Here is a 21,979-nt window from a genome sequence, read left to right as displayed (position 1 = left end):
GACACGACAATTTTACAATTAATTTCAAAAACTTTTCAGTTATGAATATGTTGATCAATTTAACATTCCACATTTCATTAGGTTTGAAGGAACGGCTAATAATGAAATTTATAATAGAAAAAGCCTAGTACTGAGATGCACTGGTGCAATGGATGTTACATTACAGACAAAACATGGGTGCGCCTTAATTTCTGTGTTATTCATCACAGAGTAAGTTAGGAAAATCACACCTATTATTGAGGAACATGTAAAATGAAAAAAATTTTAAAATTCAGAGGAACAAAAAAAAAATCACTCTTCACTCAGTTGCTAGCATTGCACCCTATCCTATCTCTCCAGCTGCACCAGCCATATTTATCCAAAATATATTTTAAATAATTTCTTCACTGATGCTAATGTTACACTAGGTACTGAGATCAATCAGAACTGTCAGGTGGCAATATCAATCTAGTTGCAATAAATAGTTCTTTCTTCTCATCATTGACTAAATCTGGCCAGTTTTATAAATCAATAAAGCAATTTCCTTATCAGATTATCTTATCCACCAAACCATGAAGCTTTACTGCCCAGAACATAAAACAGATTTCTAACTTGTCTGTTGCAGCTTAAGTCCAAACTGGATGCCTAAAGTACTATAAATTGTTGCCAATTTGAAATAGTTCAGCAGCACAAATCATAGTTCAAATATTTCTTATGGGAAATTTCAAAACAGCAGTATTTTTATTGCACCTGTATACTTGTGCACAGCAGCTGTCAATAATGATCAACCAGACAATGTAGTGCATTCCTCAAGTACCCCAAAAACTTCCATGGTATTTAAATCCATATGCAGTCACTATGATCACATTTCTGAGCCAGAGGACTACTTTTATACCCCTCCTTTCCCTTTCCTCCAAAGAAATAGCAATCAACATTTCTTCTAAAATGTTTATAGGCAAAGTACAGTACTGCAACTCCAACCTATCAGTGCATAACACTACATATGAGTGCTTAAATGATTAGACTCATGCTTTTACACTCATGCTAAACAGAAAAACTATTAGGAACGAAACCAAAAAACACGTGAACTGAGAATGATCTCAGAAGGAACTTCAAATAATATTATAGCCTAGCAAAAGGTACCTTTCCCTCTTGAAATGTTTAAAAATTAAGCTTAAACAGTGTTCAGCATTAATATTTTTACATACCTAAGAATTAAACCTAAGAAGAGAAAAAGCGATGCATATGTTACTAGTAATATCTTTCTTTTTCTTTTAAACAGTGCAATAATTTTTGGAAAGGGTCAGATCCAACAGCTATCCCATCTGTGCCACCTGCTGCTGTTCACATATTACCATCATTTCCAACAATATATAAGCCAGTAACTGCAGCACACTTACACCCCACACAAATTGACAGTCACATTGATCATGGTGACATTTCAATTTTGTCAGCTTTCCAATTGAGCCTCAAGTTCAATTACACCACCCATAATTGCCAAGCACTGAACCGCTTTGTACTCTTCACTGCAGTTAGAATATTATCGATTCAAGCTCTGCAACCCAGAGAAAAAATTATTTTGCAGCCAATTGTTTCTCTGTCTCTTTACATGGGATGGAGTTCAATTGACACCAGCAGCTTCCTCGTACTTTAGTGATGGCACCAACCCTCGTGTTGGTCAAAGGAACAGGTGTCAGCTACTCATTTGACCACAGGAAAAATCAGCAAGCCCTCAAAGAGTTTTCAACTTTATTTATTTGTCTATCATTGGCAAGACCGACATTTATTGTCCACCCCTTAATGCCTTTCTTAAGCTGCTGCAAACCCTTTGCTTCATGTACTTTCACAGCTCTGCTACAAAGCAAGTTCCAAGATTTAGACCCATGTAATTGAAGTACATTTCCAACTCAGGATGGTGTACAAATTGTTGTGAACATTGTGGTAATGATCTTTGAACATAAAGTCCTTGGATCTACTTAGGAGTCTGGGACCATGGGTCTGGGAGGTGATAATGGAGTAGTCCAGAGAGTAACTGCATTGCATCTGTAAATAGCACACACTGCAGGCACTATGCACCAGTACAGAGGGAATGAAAGTTTAGGGAGATGGAACAGACTACTTTATCCTGGATGGCATTAGTATTTTAGTTGTTAGAAACATAGAAAACCTACAGCACAATACAGGCCCTTCGGCCCACAATGTTATGCCGAACATGGACTTACTTTAGAAATTACCTGGGGTTACCCATAGCCTTCTATTTTTCTAAGCTCCATGTACCTATCCAGGAGACTCTTAAAAGACCCTATTGTATCCAGCTCCACCACCGTCGCCAGCAGCCCATTCCACACATTCACCACTCTCTACGTAAAAAACTTACTCCTGACACCTGTACCTGCTTCCCAGCACCTTAAAACTGTGCCCTTTCGTGTTAGCCATATTGAGCTTGAGCTACACCTATTCAACTAAGTGGAATGTATTTCATCACAATCCTAGCAAATACATTTTAGACGGTGGAAAGCCTTTAGAATATCAGGAGCTAATTCATTTACCACAGAAGATTGAATCTCTAAGCTGCTCTTGTAGTAATATTATTTAGCTGACCATTCCAACGGTGAGCCAACAGAATGTTAAAGATGGAGCACTCCAATTATTATGCCATTGAATGTTAAGGATAGATTGTTAGAGTCTCCCCTGATGGGATTGGTAATTGTCTGGTACTCTTGTGGCATGAAATACTTCACTTGCACAGGAATTACAAATGGGATTGAACATTTCATTAATATAATCATTAATGAACTTGCACACTTCCAGCCTTATGATGGAAATTAATGAAGCAGCTGAAGGTGGTTGAGTCGCAGACATTGTCCTGAGGAGATAATGCAATGATACCATAAGGCTAGGATGATTGATCTCCAATGACGATAACCGTTACTCCATAGCCTTCTCTCTTTGGACAATGAATGACTTCCACTGACACGAGGTATTTACTGCCATGCTGTTATTGTCGTGAGCATTTCCTCAAACCTCATGTTGAATTCAGCACAGAGAAACACATTTGCAATGGTGAATCTCAGCTGACATTTCCCATTCTAGCACAAAAACTCAAATCATTTGTAAAACACCAACTTAGATCATCAAATTCACTTCAAACAAGGAATTTGATCCCTGAAACTCTGATCTGCATGTTTTCAAACTGTTTTCAGTCCCATGTTTATTCACTGAATTAGTCAAATAGATTCACTGCGATCTAGGGTTACAACCTAAACCCATTGTGTAAGGAAGTAATAAATGAGTGTGTTTTTGTCAGAGGTGTCAACCATCAAATGATTTAATAAGATATCTGATAGATCGGACGAATAAGGGAATTCTCATGGTAATATCACAAGCAACAAATTTTCTGTATTTGTACCTTAATTCTCAACCATTGCAACCAAAAGCTAATTAACCAGGTGTTCACCTCACTGCTGGCCAAGAATTTGAACCAATAGCAACAACAGCACTACAAAATTAATTATGCAGCTTTGCAATACGCTGAACAAAAGTCCTTTTACTTTCCAATGACATATTGAAGTTCATTTGCTCCAATTGAAAAATGAAATATATCAACACAAGTTAGCTTCAAAGTTTATGAAAAATGTTTTTTATTCCAGTATATATGCATTGCAATAATCAAATAGAAATCAATATAGCATGGCAAAAAACTTTCAACTATCTAATAATTGAACAATATTTTAAAGGACACAAAAGGAATATTGCCATACAAAACAAACCTGAATCAACTGAAAATATTTTAGCGTAATGGCAACACTGTCACCATAACCAGAGGATTCTAGTGCAATTCACACTCCATGAAATGAGCACATAATACACATAAGGTTCACTTCAGTACTGAGGAAACAATTCAGCAATGAAGACAATTTTTTCTACATGGAACATTAAATTGAATCTCTACCTTCCCTTTTAAGTTGTAGAAAATAATGCCATAGCAGTATATGAAGGTAAACAATTCAGTTCTCAGCATACTGGTTGTTACCTATTTCTCAGCCAACATCTCCAAAACAGATTGTACTACAGCGGATTCTGCAAATTGGGCCATAGTTAATTGGGACAGCTGCTTATTTGGGACAACTCTTAAAATATAAAAACTATAATCAAGAAAATAGCCAAGATTCCCTTCGTTTATCAACGATCATTTTGAATGTTACAGTGAAAATGAGATTTGGAGGATGCAATTGTGGAAAGCATTGTATCAAAACATAAGGGTGGGAAATAGGAAGATGAGGAAAGTTATGGAAGTGACACATCTGAACTTGAGCTAGTGACTACAAACGATGCCAGAAAATTTACTGTTGAATTGTGACACTACTTCATGCAGGAAGGCAATGAAGGCAGACCATTAACTGCATTTGGTGTCTACACTAATTTACAGTCAATCAAAAGAACACAGCAGCGTACACTGGATGAAGTCCTCCACCTATAACTATTAGGAACTAATACAAAAAGAGAAATTCTGCAGATGCTGGAAATCCAAACATACACAAAATGCTGGAGGAACTCAGCAGGCAGCATCTATGGAAAAAAGAACAGTCGACATTTCGAGCAGAGACCCTTCAGCAGGACAGTTGTAGACAGTTGTACTACCTAAATAACACATAGTTTTACTGTAGTAGCATTGATGGTGCTCTAATTTGTTCTGTATTTAATTTAAATACATAATTTGTTACTGTTTTAACTCAAGTTAATGCTAGTTTGCCTTTTTACACCTTATTAACTACTTTATGAAACTATGAGCAGCCAAAAATTGGGCCAAAATGTGACCCAATTAACCAGAATCCACTGCATTATGCTATTTGTTGAACACATTCCCTCATCTCTTTTCCCTTTTCCCTTTTGTTTAGTAATCCTTATAGATTGAGGATAACTGGCTTCAACTGCAGTTCAGGAGCTACAGATGATGACTGTACTCCACTGCCCCTACAGTGTTCCCACCCCCCCCCCACTTGTCCCGAGTACCACCCACTCTCCAAGGATGAAGCCACCCACCAATCACTCGTACTCATTCTCTCTAAAGCTGTTGCTGGATGATTGATCACCCACCCCAACAGTCAGCCCCAGCCGCCACCATTCAAAGCCTGCAAGCTAGCTTGGAAGGCCAGTTCTCTCCAGAAAAAGAAAATCAGGAAGGCTATTCAGTGTCTGCCTGTTCAGTATTGCCTGACATCAACACTCTGCTTTTAGCTAGGGCTACATGGGTGGATCCAAGGGTCCCACCACACAATTTCCCAGAACATGTTAGCAGGGGCCTTTCACACAACTGTCATCATCATTCGATTGAACTCAGAAAGCCTCTGTTCACATCATAACAAGAACCATACTTTACAATTAATTTCTCAGCAATATTTTCTTTTGCACAATGACATTAAAGAGAAATCCAACAAATGTTGGTTGCTTTGTCCTAAAACAGTCACTTTAGAAAGCTTTCTTACCCCATCCAGTAAGGAATTACTCAGATGAACACGAAGATCCTTCCGAAGAGGAAACTCCAGGTTCGCCACATGAAAGACTGCAAAATCTCGGTCAATCATGTACACTTCATTCTTGCCATCAATGAGCATCATATACCTGAAGCAACAACAAAAATACCAAAAGCGTTCACTAATATGCTTCAAAAACACTGACTGGACTTTGCAAAACTGGGAAATAAGGTACTAGAAATCATAACACTTTAATACCATCTCAACTACAACCAAATCAGTAATTCTGGCATTCTAACCAAATACTTACACACATCTAACTAGATTTCCAAGTCCTAATAGATTTCCTTCGCACTGGCTTGTCTAATTATGTGACTTAGCGTAAAGGATTTCTGCATCAATTGCTGCCTGATTACCCGTAATCAAGTTTTGCATACTAAACCCTTACAGAAGCTAAAGAGAACAATATTATCAATTTCCTTACTGGCTAATGAAGTAGACTACATAAAATTATTCAAAAGTATGCTTTATTCAAACACAAAAATGAACTAACAGAAAAAAATATATACTGGTTATAGTTTTAACACACCGGTCTTCTTGTGCACCCAGTACTACCATACAAAACTGAATGGAAAGCAGCTAAAATCATAAAATACTATCCCTTGTACTTATTCTTATGTTGGTTTAAAAGGCTGGGTGGTTCTCGGCAAACAGAATTTTTCCTGTCAAACCAAGACTGGTTCATATCACCAACTCTATGACTTTGTCTACAAACATGTCCATGTAATTTTAGGTAATTAGTGCAGCAAGGGGAATACTAATATAGGTAAAATGGACAGCTCAAGGATTTTAATCTGATTAAGTTTATTATGCATAGAAAAGCCTATGGTAAACATACAAGTCACAGTGAGGGATTATTTCTTTAGCCCTTGGATAGAGAAGAAACAAGCAAAATAAACTACAATCCTGAAACCTATAAAATGACCGTAGAAAGTGAAGACACAGACATTGACTTATGTGTGCAAAACACCATGTGGAGGAGGGAGAGGCTCCATGTGTATACCTGTGGGGAAAAAAATCAGTTCACCAGTTCTATTCATATATTTGAAATTGCTTGGCCTAAATGTTATCGATGGGAGCTGCTGAAATGTCAGGCTGTAATGGACATTGATTATTCATTATATTAGTGATTCAGTACTTGCAGTAATTCCTTTGCCCCCTGATACTTCGTTCTTTGACCAAAAGTGCCTCTGCCTTGGGCTGTAACATTTCTCCAAGATCTCTCCCATTTCAAGTATCCTTCAAATTCTACACCTTAACAAGAATCAACCAGGTGATTCTGTTCCTGCATCTTGGTGCTTGGAAGTCGATACAGAGGAGATGTCAGGGGTAAGTTTTTTTTAAAGCAGAGAGTGATGAGTGCGTGGAATGGGCTGCCAGCAGCGGTGGTGGAGGCGGAAACCATAGGGTCTTTTAAGAGACCCCTGGATGGCTCCATGGAGCTTATAAAAATAGAGGGCTACGGGTAAAGCCGAGATAGTTCTAATGTAGGGACATGTTTGACACAGCTTTGTGGGCCAAAGGGCCTGAATTGTGCTGTACGTTTTCTATGTTTCTATCTTTTCTTCTTTTGCCAATGGTATAACTTTACACTTCAGAACATCACTTTTTCTACTATCCTCCAATCTGAAATATCAGAGCTGATGGGCTTAAGTTTATAAGGAGACACTGGCTAGACTGGAGCTTCTTTTGTCTGGAGCATACAAGACTGAGGGCTGACCTTAGAAAAGGTGAATGATCATAATTTTCCACCCAGGGTAGGGGAGTCTAAAGCCAGTGGACACAAACTTAAGATGAGAGGGAAAAGATTCAAAGTGGTCCTGAGTGGCAAATTTTTCCAGAGAAGGTAGTGGGTATGTGGAACAAGCTGCCAGGGTAAGTGGTAGAAGCAAATGCAATTACAACATTTAAAATTTGGGCACGTATAGGGATAGGAAAGGTTCAGGGAAATATGATCCAAATATGATGGACAACATGGTTGGCATGGACAAGTTGTACCTAGAGCCTGTTTCTGTGCTGTACAGTTCTATGACTCTATAAGCCAAAGTTTATCCACACTGATCCTTTTATTCCATGAGTCTTTCAGTCACACTATCTAATATGTCCCATTTTACCTTGATGTGCATCCATTTATTGATTATACCCGAGTGTACTACAATTATAGACCATATATTAATACAAAGTGCAACTTTTGGAATAACGATAACTATCCGTGCTTTAATGCCAAGCAGCAGAGTTACTAAGATAGTCTAAGATTTCAGATTTGTGCTTTAAGAAACTGAAGAAAGCACCAATTTGAAAAACAAATATGCTTATAATACATGGAATAATTCTAAGTTCTTGAGTGCAGGATTGATATTTGCATTCTGCCATCTATTAGCTTTATAGCTATAATACACAGATCATTCAAATACAAAAAGAATGAATCCATTATTTAGATTACATCCTTTCAAAGAGCATGAATTTCACTGGGTCCACTTTCAAGTAAATGATGAGTCATAAAACCATAAATGATGCTGAAAATCTCTAAAATGAAAATAAAGTCAAACATCCACTGAATTACATTACATTTAACATCCAATAAACTACACTATTCACTATTTTATGTGTAACATCAAAATTACAAGATAGATACTGAACAAATATCGCACATCAAAATACTTTCAATACAACATTAAAGCAAATTGAAACAAAGAAACTTCCTAAGTAGTATTTGGAGTCATAACACATGACTTTTAATAGTGGTACCATCACCAATTTTCCCCACTGTCAACACCCTGGAGGTCACCACTGAGCAGAAACTCAACTAGACCAGCTCTAGATCTCATTGATTCAAAAGCTGGACGCCCTGCAGTGAGTGACTTAGCTCTTAATATCCCAAAGACGTCCCTGTATTTACATGCTATAAGACAGAAGTGTGATGGAATAAATCCACACTTGGTCAGGATGACTACAGCTCCAACAAAAGTTAGGGCCTCTGCCCCTTCCCCCTACAGCCCTGACAAAGGGTTCCGGCCCGAAACGTCGACCGATCTTTTCCACGGATGCTGCCCGACCTGCTGAGTTCCTCCAGCGTGTTGTGAGTGTTCCAAGGCAGCACCTTTGATCAGCATCCCACTGAATACCCTAAACATTGACAGCAATGTGCAATATGCAAAATGCAATTTGTCCAGGCCACTCCAATAGCACTTCCCAAAGCAAATACTAGGTTCAAGTGCAGTTGGTGCACATTAAAACCACCTTCTACAAGTTCCCTTCTGAGTCTTACATTACAGGTTTCCCCCGCCATCCGAAGGTAGAGCGTTCCTATGAAACCGTTCATAAGCCGGAATGTCGTAAAGCGAAGAAGCAATTACCATTTATTTACATGGGAAAATTTTGTGAGCATTCACAGACCCAAAAATAACCTACCAAATCATGCCAAATAACACATAAAACCTAAATAACAGTAACATATAGTAAAAGCAGAAATGATATGATAAATACACAGCTTATATAAAGTAGAAATACTTTTCCACAATCATTGCCTGAACTGTTCTCCGTAGCGAAAATCTCACGCAAGCGCCGTTGGCAAAAACACGGCGCAAGCGCGCTCCAGTAACCTTTCAGCTATGAAGCTGCCAAATCATACCAAATAACACGTAAAAATACACAGCCTGTATAACGTAGAAATAATGTATGTACAGTGTAGTATCACTTACGGGAATTGAGAAGTCAGCTTGCCGAGCACACTGATGGTGGTGTGTTAGGCTGAGTTGTCGGAGTTTGCGTGGTGCAGTGGCCCCCAGCCTCTGGACAGCGAACCAATATATTGCCGCGAAGCATGCAGGGGTACAGCGGTAGCCGGGAGACACACAGCACATCTTTAAGAAAAAAGCCGAAATAAACAAGCTAATTAATCAGGTGCCACCCGGCACATAATTGTCAGCCCAGATCAGAGGCAACACAATCAGCAATCACCTCTGATCTGGGCCGACAATTATGTGTCGGGTGGTACCTAATTAATTAGCATGTTTATTTCGGCTTTTTTCTAAAAGATGTGCTGTGTGCCTCCCGGCTACCGCTGCATTCTCCGCGAATCGCTAACTGTCCGCGGCCTGGGTGTTGGGGTGGTGGGACACTGGGGTGTCATCTATTCGTCATCTGTTTCCATTAGGGCAAGCAGCTCATCTTCTCCTATGACTGCCTGCCTCGATGTCGAAGGTCGAGGTTCGTTGTCTGCTGTGGCTGATATGGAAGGCTTGCTTGACTGCTGAGCCTCGTGCATTTTTTTATCGTACAGTTCTTTGTAAGGACTCAAACCATCCTGCAAATATGCCCTAAACCTACGTACCCTTTCAAAATTAAAGTTGTACTTTATCATTACTCATTCGGTTTCGATTGTTATCCTTTCCTCTTCCAATTGCTCAGCTCTTCATCTATTAGTTCTTGGTCATGAGATGCCAAAACCTCTTCAACATCATCTTCATCAGCTTCCACAAGCCAAACTCACTTTGTCCTTACTTCGTTCACCACGATCGAAACGCTTAATTATGTCTAGTTTTACACTAAGTGTAACACCCTCACGAGCTCTTTCATGCTTTTCCGATACCATAGAACTCATCTTGCAAACGGCTGCTCACAGGCACATGTTTAAGCAATGCCGGCGAGAATGCAGTTCCAAATCCAGGGAAGAGCGGCTGCTCGGGGCGTGCGATGCCTTTTATCGCGCGCTGATTTTTTTCCGTGCGCTGCTTTTTTCGTAATAGTGAAAACACCTTCTGTTAGCAAAAACAGGGTACTAATGTAGGTCTTTCGTAACAGTGAGGTTTCGTAAAGCGAACATTCGAAAAGCGGGGGACACCTGTATACTAATTTGGAAAAGCACTTATCACTGATAAGCTTAACACCGTGGAGGTACCTTGCTCTTTTGCATATTTCTGTCACCATCATAATTCCACTACCATTTACATCTTCTCCTCCCCTTTGACCATTTAAGGGACTATTTGATTGAGCTAACAAACAACGCTACTGCCCAGTGTGTGGTCTGAGTTCCCACAGGAGCTTAGGAGGCAACGCCAAGGCTGCAGGGCCGGAGCGAAGGTTAAGGCTAAGGGGGGGAAATGTAAGCCTTCTATCCCCGTGATCATTATGGGAAATGTAAGGTTCTTGGGAAATAAGATGGATGAGTTTGGTGCACTGATTAAGACCCAGAGGGAATAACGAGGGAGCAATATTCTGTGCTTAACTGAGACCTAGCTACACGGGTATTTTCCATACCATTGTGCTCCCATACCCGGCTTCAAAGCCATCAGAGCAAACAGAGATGTTACACTGAGCAATAAGAAGGGAGGAGGGATTGCAGTGTTTGTAAATGAAAGATGGTGTAATCACACACACGTTACTGTAAAGGAGCATTTAGATGGCCCGGACATTGAGCTCTTAGCTGTTGGGATATACCACATTATTTGCCTCAGGAATGCTCAACTGCAGTTTTAACTGGTGTTTACATTCAAGCTTTGGCTGACACGTGGGATGCTATTCCTTCGACCATCACCAGAATACAAACTTAGTATACTAATGTTTTTGTGGCTGTTACTGGAGATTTTAATCATGTTTCTCTCAAGGCAACAATACCAACTTTTTATGAATACGTCAGCTACCCTACATGGGATAACAGAACACCGGACCTTCTGTATGCGAATGTAAAGGACACATACAGTGCCACTGCCCTTCCCCCATTTGGCAGACCTGATCATAACCTGGCTCTGCTCACCCAGGTGTGTGCCCCTTGTCCAGCAGCAGCCTTTTGAGCAGGTTCACCTGCCCGCCTGTCCATTTTGTGGGCGGGAGGGATCTCTGTACCATGCTTACATGGAATGTGAGAGGTTGCAGCCCCTCTGAGTTCTCAGGGTGCTGCTGCTGAGGTTCCGGCTGCACTTTAGTCCCATGTTCCTCATGTACGGGCACCCAGTTCGGAAGGGGTCAGGGCATGACGAGGATCTCCTGGGCCTGGCCAAGATGGCCATTCACATGCCTAAGTGGCAGAAAATGGAGGGCACTGCCCAGGCCGACTGCCTGCCCCCTTTCCAAGGATACATTCCTGCTCGGCTGTCCTTGGAGAGGAAGCATGCAGTCACAATGGGTACAGTGGGGGACTTCTGGGAATGGGAACGGTGGCTCCCCCCCCCAATGGTATTAACTGTTTTATAGACGGTACTAACCAGATTTTAATCCGAGTATAATGACTGCCTTCTAAATATTGAATGTCTGTACCTTGTGTATATGTGATGTAAGTAAACTTTTATAGTTTTGTAATAAAAAAAGGGTCACACTGTGGGAGGGTCACATTGTGCTCAGTACCATCTTGGCCCCACAGCAGATTAAATGGTTTGTTGATTAATAGCAGTTGCATTTAATTTGAAACTGTAAATAGATTTGTGAACCCCTAAAAAAAACAAGGATTGTATGGAGGTAGACTCATGATACTAATGAGGTACTGCAGTCGACGTTTCAGGCCGAGACCCTTCGTCAGTCCTGACGAAGGGTCTCGGCCTGAAAAGTCGACTGTACCTCTTCCTAGAGATGCTGCCTGGCCTGCTGCGTTCACCAGCAACTTTGATGTGTGTTGTTTGAATTTCCAGCATCTGCAGAATTCCTGTTGTTTGAGGTACTGCAGGAATGCTTTGAGAGGACAGACTGGGATGTGTTATGTGACCCACACAGGGAAGATATTAACAAAATGACTGATTGTATCACAGACTACATCAAATTCTGTGAGAACACCATCTTGCCAGCCAGGGCTGTATGCTGCTTCCACAACAACAAGCCCTGGATCACTAGTGACCTGAAAGAGTTTTTGAAAAAGAAGACAGCCTTCAAGTCCGGATTTAGACAAGTACTAGACGAGTACAGAGTGAACTGAGTACAAGGATAAGGGAGTGCAAAGACTCCTACAAGAGTACAAGGTCCATTAGAATAGCATAAGGGATGTGTGGTTGGGCATGAAGCAGATCATTGGTTTCAAGGTTAAGGTAAAGGAAGATCAAAGGCTGCCTGGATAGGGCCAACGAATTGAACTTATTTTTTCTAACAAGTCCAGCATGGGACCTCCTGCTGTCCCATGTCACTTGTCCAAACCACACACCACCCTCCCTGTCCCCGAAGCCTTCTCCCTCCACCTCTCCCTCCCCTCTGGTGAGTGCTTGTGTTCCAAACCCTCTACCCCTGCACCACCCCCCCCCCCAAATTTGGAGTATCCTGCCTCCATGGGATGACTACCTTCCCCTGCCTGACTGTGACTGCAGATCAGGTTAAGAGACAGCTTGAGAGACTACATCAAGGCAAGGCTGCTGGACTGGACAGTATTGGCCCCAGGGTACTGAAGGCATGTGCAAGTCTGCAGAACCTTTACAATCTGAGTCTGAGTCAGGAAAAGATACTGGTACTATAGAAGACCTCCTGCCTGGTTCCTCTTCCCAAGAAGGCAACCCCATCTAAACTTAATGACTACAGACCAATTGCCGTCACATGTCATGTGATGAAGGTGACAGAGGGGCTGGTCCTGACTTACCTTGGACCACAGGTGAGATCTTCATTGGACCCTCTACAGTTTGCCTACCAATCTCATGTGAGAGTGGATGATGCCATCATCTACCTGTTGCAGATAGCTCACTCACACCTGGATGCTGGCAGCAATGTCAGAATCCCATTTTCTGATTTCTCTAGTGCCTTCAATACAATACAGCCACTTCTTCTGAATGAGAAGCTGCAAAGGACAGGCATAGACATATCTAGTATCTCCTGGATTACTGACTACCTTGTATGACTGGGTAGTTCTCTGTCTGAAATGGTGATGAGTGGCACTGGAGCACCACGAGGGACTGCCCTGCCTCCGTTTCTGTTCACACTGTGCACCTCAGACTGTCAGTACAAATCCGAGTCTTGTCACTTGCGGAAGTTTTCTGATGACTCTGGTAGTTGGGTGTAGATGGATAGGAGTCAGAGTAGAGATGACTAGTGGACAAGTTTGTGGAGTGGTGCAGGGGGAATCAGTTGCTCCTGAATGTGGCCAAAACCAGGGAGAAGGCAATTGATTTTAGGAGGAAGAGGACTGTGACAAGTCCTGTATACATTCTGGGAGAAGAGGTTGCTGTGGAGGAGTACAAATAGTTAGGTGTTCACCTCGACAACAGACTTGACTGGAAAACTCACACCAAAGCTATTTACAAGAAGGAAGAGATGAGTAGATTCCATTTTCTAAGGAAGCTGAGATCCTTCAATTGCAGCAGGATGTTCAAGATCTTTTACCAGTCTATTGTAGCGAGTACAGTCTTCTTTGGGGCTTTATGTTGGGGGAGCAACATCAGTGCTGGTGATTCAAAAAGACTGAAAATAAACTCATCAAAAAGTCTGGATCCATCCTTGGCTACCACCCGGACTCTTGAGTTTATGGTGGCGAAGAGGTCAGTAAACAAACTGTTATCCACTATGGACAATCTAGCATATCTTCTCCATGACCTACTGAATAAGCAGTGGAGCACCCTTTTGAACAGACTCAATCAGCTCCGCTGTCACAAGGACCGTTACAGGAAAACTTCCCTACCAAATGCAATAAGCATATACAGCAGTTCATGTGTGTGCGACAAGAGAACACACATAGTACAATGGTCTCCGTTCTATTATTTCATACATTATTACTGCACATTGGTAAATTATTATTGTGTATATTATTATTCTGTACTTTATTCGTTAAGTCTGTATACTGTTAAATGTGTTTTTAAATATCGCTGCTGTGACAAAAGAATTTCCCACTCGGGATCAATAAAATACTTATTTTTTCCTTCATGACCTTCTACTCCCTCCAACTTTTCCCCTAATTATGGCATTTTCCAATGCAACAACTAACCTTTCACCTGTTCACTTGCACTTTTCCAGGTGTTTACAAGTGGCCTTCTCCACATTAAAAAAGTCAAGCACAGAATGGGATGCATTCAGTCTACAAGGGCAATTTTCAGGTTCCTGTTGCTTGCCACTAACCATCCATCCCTCTCTGATCTCTCCCTGTATCCTAGAATACAGTTATACTGAAGCCTAAGCATGTGCTTGAGGACAACACCTCATCTTTTCTCTGGACCCAATACAACATTCTAGACTAATAACTGAATTCTACTTCAAGTTGTAGTGCAAACACTCAATTCGAGTATGTTTTCCTAAGGGGTTGTCTATTAGTGGGTTTTCAGGTGGCTGTGGAAGCTGATCCGGGATCCATATGCTGTGAAGGGCTTCCAGACCTTAAAATCTTGCCCCTTTCACCACTGACTCCAAGATGTTTGAGTGGATTACCTTATGAAGAACTAAGACTGATGTGCATGCGGCCAACACAGTCCTTGATGGATCAGTGTCAGGATCTAGTAGCATGGAGTGCATGGCAACTGTGGACCCCTCACTGCTGTAAACTTCCTCTGCTTTTGTGATGTGTCAGCATCTTCCACCAGCTACACCACTAAGGTCTTGGTTGAATCACTCTTGGTCAGGAACCTCCCCCTTGACTTGACCATCATGGTGACCCTACCAGGAGCTAAGCACCAGGTGGCTAAACTCCAGATGGCATGTCACAAACTCACAACCCTCTCCACCACGACAAGGTGATAACCCCAGAGAAGACTTCAAGTAACCAATAAATTAGTTTCTCTAACTGTATCAGAATGGTAAAGCCCTGTATCTGTGATACAGATCAGTTCCTCATCTCTCCATTAGTACAATTTGAACCACTGGCATGTTCTGAATTTACAACCTATATATCCCTTTGTGTCATCACTCTATTTATGCCTTTATTTGATAGCTTTTATAGACAAAGAACTATGTTCTCTCACTAACAGCCCCCATAAGTCCCCTCAGTTACAGCTTAGCCCCAAGGGTAACCCTGGCCTCACACTCTCATTCCCTTCGCTCTGTCTATCTCACCCCCATTCTCCCTGCACCTTATGACCAACTGGGGTTCTCTCCTTCCAAGTTCTAACAACATACCTTTCGCCTGAAACCTAGCCTATTTCTATCTCTACCTGGGCAACCTGACCTGCTGAGTGTTTCCAGCATTAAAAAGATATTAGCTTCATTTGTCATGTGCATCAAAACATACAGTGAAACACATCGATTGTGTCAACAAGCTACACAGTGTAAATATGTGCTGGAAGCAACCTGCAAGTGTCGCCATGCTTCAGGCGCTAACAATGCATGCTCACAACTTACAGTCTTCACAAATGCATGTGTCTTTGGAATATAGGGGGGAAGTGGAGCACCCAGCAAACAGGGAGAACGTATAATCTCTTCACAGACAGAAGCAGGAATTAAACTTTGATCGTTGGTGACATAAAGTGTTATCTGTCTTTATTTCAGAGTTACAGTATCTGCATTATATTTTGTATTTTGAATTTTGGTGACTCTGAAGAAAGGTCATCAACCCACAATGTTAACGTTGTTTTTCTCCCCTCAATGCTTCATGACTCAATAAGTCTCTTAAGCAGTTTTTTCTTTGTTTTGAAGATTTGCAGCATCAACAAGGCTTTTTTTGACTTCAAAATAAATTCTGTAAGAACACCAACAATCCTCTCAGGATGACCAGGAAGTGCAATAAATGTATTTCAAAAATAAAAATAATCAAATCAGCAAAATACTCCCACAGTCATTGGATAGGTACTTCCAGGATTTAGACCAGTAATAAAGCATCAGTGTTATATTTCCAAATCAGGATAAGTTCCGTTGCAGAAAAACAACTTTTTCATAAATTTTTAAAAGTTTTTTAAAATTTTATTTTAAATTATACATTGTTATTTTGTAACCTTGAATTAAAATAATAGCAGAAGTCATTAATAGTTTTCTGGACTACACACTTCACTTCCAAACAGAAGAAGAACACCTTAGTTTTTGTAACATTTACACAAGTTGAGAATCACCTACTGTATCCAGCATTCCCGGTGCAGCCTCCTCTACATTGATGAGAGGCAATGTAGATGGGGAAACGCTTTGTCGAGTACCTTTGCTCGGTCCATAACAGGGAGGATTTCCCCGGTGGTCAATCATTTTAATTCCACTCCCATTCCCATTCCAACATGACAGTCCATGGCCTTTTCTACTATCATGATGAGGTCACTCTCAGGTTGGAGAAGCAACACTTGATATTCCATCTGGTAGCCTCCACCCTAACGGCATGAACACTGGTTTCTCCAACTTCCAGTAATTTCTTGCCACTACCCTTTTCCATTCTCCATTCTGGCTCTCTTCTTATCCCTTCTCTTTTCCACATCTGCCTATCACTTCCCTCAACCTTATCAGAATGCTTCTTCTTTAGCCCTTTACCCTTTCCACCTATCGCTTCCCAGATTCTCACTTCATCCAACCCCCCCACCCCTCCCACTCATCTACCTACCTTCACTGTCACCTGGCTTTACCTTTCACCTTCTAGCTTGTACTTCATCGCCTCTCCGCACTCTCTTATTCTGGCTTCTTCACCCTTCCTTTCCAGTGCTGATGAAGGTCTCAGACTGAAACTTAGACTCTTTATTCCTCTCCATAGACGCTGCCTGACCTGCTGAGTTCCTCCAGCATTTTGTGTGTGTTGCTCTGGATATCCAGTATCTGCAGAATATCTTGTGTTTAAAGTTGAGAAGTGTTTTACTTTATAATGAATCCTAAAAGGAATGACCATGATGTGAATGGAATTAGCTGAATTAGGCCAGCAAAGAAACAGCAGGGAACTATTTACCCTAATACTTACAATTGTACATAAATTCAAGTGAAAAGATAAGGAAATGTATACATGATAAATATATATTTTAAAAAGTTAATTGTACTTGTTTTGAAAATTCTTTGTCGATTGAATTTGCTCACTCCAGAATACTTCAAAGTTCAAAATAAATTTATTATCAAAGTACATATATATTACCAAATACAATCCAGTGATACATTTCTTGCGGCCATACTCAATAAATCCATAATAGAATCAGTGAATGCCCACACCAACTTGGGCATTCTATCAGTGTGCAGAAGACAGGAAACTGCCAATACAGAAAGAAACAAATAATAATAAATACGGTGGCATGCAAAAGTTTGGGCACCGCAGTCAAAATTTTCGTTACTGTGAATAGTTATGTGAGTAGAAGATGAACTGATCTCGAAAAGTCATGAAGTTAAACATTCTTTTCAACATTTTAAGCAAGATGAGTGTATTATCTTTGTTTTGTACAATTTTAGAATGGAAAAAAAAGGAACGCAGCACCATATAAAAGTTTGGGCACCCCAAGAGATTTGAGTTCTCAGATAACCTTTACCAAGGTCTCAGGCCTTAATTAGCTCTTTAGGTCTATGGCTTGTTCACAGTCATCATTAGGAAAGGCCAGGTGATGCAAATTTCAAAGCTTTATAAATACCCTGACTCCTCAAACCATGTCCCAACAATCAGCAGCCATGGGCTCCTCTAAGCAGCTGCCTAGCACTCTGAAAATTAAAATAAATGATGCCCACAAAGCAGGAGAAGGCTATAAGAAGATAGCAAAGCGTTTTCAGGTAGCCATTTCCTCAATTCATAATGTAATTAAGAAACAGCAGTTAACAGGAATGGTGGAGGTCAAGTTGAGGTCTGGAAGACCAAGAGAACTTTCCTAGAGAACTGCTAGTAGGATTGCTAGAAAGGCAAATCAAAACCCCCATTTGACTGCAAAAGACCTTCAGGAAGATTTACAGACTCTAGAGTGGTGATGCACTGTTCTACTGTGCAGCGACACCTGCACAAATATGACCTTCATGGAAGAGTCATCAGAAAAACTTTCCTGCATCCTCATCACAAAATTCAGCATCAGAAGTTTGCAAAGGAACATCTAAACAAGCCTTAAACACAAAATAATCTGCAGATGCTGTTGTCAAAGGAACACTCACAATGCGCTGGAGGAACTCAGCAGGTCAGTCAGCATCAGTTGAAAAGATTAGTCGACGTTTCGGGCCGAAACCCTTCATCAGGACTGAAGGAAGAACTTTGGGGAGGGTCTGAAGAATGCTGGTAGTCGAAAAAAACAGTAATTTTTAAGACAAAGGGGTAGGGGAGGGGAAGCAGGGAGGTGATTGGCAGGAGAACAATAGTAGAAGGAGGCGGAACTATGAGGGAGGTGATGCGAAATAGGGATAGAGGAAGGGAGGGGGAGGGAATTACCGGAAGTTGGAGAATTCTATGTTCATACCAAGGGACTGGAGACTACCTAGACGGTATATGAGGTGTTGCTCCTCCAACCTGAGTTTAGCCTCATCATGGCAGTAGAGGAGGCATTCTTCAAATCCTCCTCAAAGTTCTTCCTTCAGTCCGGACGAAGGGTTTCGTCCCGAAACGTCGACTAATCTTTTCAACTGATGCTGACTGACCTGCTGAGTTCCTCCAGCGCACTGTGAGTGTTCATCTAAACAAGCCTGATGCATTTTGGAAACAAGTCCCGTTGACTGATGAAGTTAAAATAGAACTTTTTGGCCACAAAAAGCAAAGGTATGTTTGGAGAAAAAAGGGTGCAGAATTTCATGGAAAGAACACCTCTCCAACTGTTAAGCACAGGGGAGGATCAATCATGCTTTGGGCTTGTGTTGCAGCCAGTGGCACGGGGAACAGTTCACTGGCAGAGGGAAGAATCAATTCAATTAAATACCCAGCAAATTCTGGAAGCAAACATCACACCATCTGTAAAAAAGCTGAAGATGAAAAGAGGATGGCTACTACAACAGGATAATGATCCTAAACACACCTCAAAATCCACGATGGACTACCTCAAGAGGCGCAAACTGAAGGTTTTGCCATGGCTCTCACAGTCCCCTGGCCTAAACATCATCGAGAATCTGTGGATAGACCTCCAAAGAGCAGTGCATGCAAGACGGCTCAAGAATCTCACAGAACTAGAAGTCTTTTGAAAGGAGGAATGGGCAAAGATACCCCAAACAAGAATTGAAAGACTCTTAGCTGGCTACAGAAAGCATTTACAAGCTGTGATACTTGCCAAAGTACTGACCATGCAGGGTGCCCAAAGTTTTGCTTCAGGCCCTTTTCCTTTTTTGTTATTTTGAAACTGTGAAAGATGTAAATAAAAAAGTAATCTTGCTTAAAATATTAAAGAAATGTGTCATCTTTAACTTTATGCCTTTTGGAAGTCGGATCATCTTTTACTCGCTTAGCTATTCACAGTAATAGAAATTTTGACCAGGCTGCAGAAACTTTTGCATGCCACTGTAAATAAACAATAGAGAACAAGAAATGAGAAGTCCTTGAAAGGTTGTGGAACATTTCAATGATAGGGCTCAAAGTAAAGATGAGTGAAGTTATACCCTTTAGTTTAAGAGCCTGATGGCTGAAGGGTGGTAACTTTTTTCCTTTCGGAATCAGAATCAGGTTTATTATCACCGGCATGTGACATGAAATTTGTTAACTTAGCAGCAACAGTTCAATGCAATACATAATCTAGCAGAGAACATAAAAAAAAATTATAATAAGTAAATCAATTAAGTGTATTGAATAGATTTTTAAAAACAGAAATTACTGTATATTAAAAAAAAAGTGAGGTAGTGTCCAAAGATTCAATGTCCATTTAGGAATCGGATGGCAGAGGGGAAGAAGCTGATCCTGAATTGCTGAGTGTGTGCCTTCAGGCTTCTGTACCTCCTACCTGATGGTAACAGTGAGAAAAGGGCATGCTCTAGGTGCTGGAGGTCCTTAATAATGGACATTGCCTTTCTGAGACACCACTCCCTGAAGATGTCCTGGGTACTTTGTAGGCTAATACCCAAGATGGAGCTGACTAGATTTACAACCTTCTGCATCTTCTTTCGGTCCTGTGCAGTAGCCCCTCCATACCAGCCTGTCAGAATGCTCTCCACGGTACATCTGTAGAAGCTTTGAGTGTACTTGTTGACGTGCCAAATCTCTTCAAACTCCTAATAAAGTATAACCCCTGTCTTGCCCGCTTTATAACTACATCGATATGTTGAGACCAGGTTAGATCCTCAGAGACCAGGAACTTGAAGCTACTCATTCTCTCCACTTCTGATCCCTCTATAAGGATTAGTATGTGTTCCTTCGTCTTACCCTTCCTGAAGTCCGCAATCAGCTCTTTTGTCTTATTGACGTTGAGTATCAGGTTGTTGCTGCAGCACCACTCCACTAGTTGGCATATCTCACTCAGTATTAATAGTCAGCGAGGAGGATATCTTACCACAAATCCGCACAAGTTGTGGTCTTCCTGTTCTTCAACTTGATGGTGTGAGTCCTGAGACTCCCATACCTTCTTCCTGATGGCACAAGTGAGAAAAGAGCACCTCCAGGGTGGTGATGGATGCTGCTTTCCTGTAACTGCGTATCATGCAGTTGTGCCCAATGGTTCGGAGGGTTTTACCCATGATGAACTGGGCCATGTCCTCTACCTTTAGCAGGATTTTTCGTTCAAGGGCATTGGTGTTTCTAAACCAGGCTGTGATGCAGCCAGTCAATATACTCTCCACCACACATCTACAGAAGTTTGCCAAAGCTTTAGCTGTCAGGTTGAATCTTCACAAACTTCTAAGGAAGCAGAGACACTGCCATGCGTTCTTCATAATTGTATTTACACGCTGGGCCCAGGGCAGGTCCGTTGAAATAATAACACAGAGGAATTGAAAGCTGCTGACAGTCTCCACTTCTGATCCTCTGAGGAGAAGTGCCTCATGGACCTTTGGTTTCCTCCTCCTAAAGTCAATAATCAGCTCTTTGGTCTTGCTGACATTGAGGAAGAGGTTGTTATGGCACCACTCAACTAGCTTTTCAATCACCTTCTACATGCTGATTCGTCACCACCTTTGATTCAACCTACGACAGTTCTGTCATCAACAAACTTGAATATAGCATTGGAGCTGTGCTAGCCACATAGTCATAAGTATAAAGCGAGTAGAGCAGAGGGCTATGCATTCAGCCTTGTGGTGAACCTATGCTGATGGAGATCGTACAGGAGATCTTGTTGGCAATCTGAACTGACTGGGGTCTACAAGTGAGGTTTTTGAGGATCCATTGTAGGTATTGAGGCCAAGTTCTTGAAGCTTATTGATTAGCTTTGAGGATTAATGGCATTGAATGTTGAGCTGTAGTCAATAAAGAGCATCCTGATATATCCATCTTTGCTGTCCAAATGTTCCAGGGTTGAGTAAAAAGCTAATGAGGTGACCTCTGCTGTGGACCTGTTGCAGTGGTAGGCAAGTCACTTCTCAGGTAAGAGTTGATATGATATTTGATGCAGATAGTCCATTTCAGAAACTTGTGCCGTTCAGGTTTCACCAGAATGATTTACAACTTTTTAAATAAGTAGCTAAGCCAATTAAAACTGTGTATATATCAAATAATGTTCATGCAAATAAGAGTCTCGGCCTGAAACGTCGACTGCACCTCTTCCTAGAGATGCTGCCTGGCCTGCTGCGTTCACCAGCAACTTTGA

General features: G+C 41.3%; 1 protein-coding gene across 4 annotated transcripts in view; it reads right to left on the bottom strand.

Moving 5' to 3' along the window:
• The window catches only part of rngtt (RNA guanylyltransferase and 5'-phosphatase), a 384,142-nt gene that overhangs the window by 250,883 nt on the left and 111,280 nt on the right, over positions 1 to 21,979 (bottom strand). For all 4 annotated transcript variants that reach the window (XM_072249966.1, XM_072249979.1, XM_072249970.1 and 1 more), the window contains exon 9: positions 5,466 to 5,601. In XM_072249966.1, the coding sequence (XP_072106067.1) occupies positions 5,466 to 5,601 (136 nt within the window). The remainder of the gene's footprint in view (positions 1 to 5,465; positions 5,602 to 21,979) is intronic.

This window comes from Mobula birostris, chromosome 2 (assembly GCF_030028105.1).
Source record: "Mobula birostris isolate sMobBir1 chromosome 2, sMobBir1.hap1, whole genome shotgun sequence".
In the NCBI taxonomy this organism is placed as follows: Eukaryota; Metazoa; Chordata; class Chondrichthyes; order Myliobatiformes; family Myliobatidae; genus Mobula; species Mobula birostris.
The sequence above is the reverse complement of the archived record's forward strand: the minus strand, read 5'-3'. Positions and strand labels throughout refer to the sequence as shown.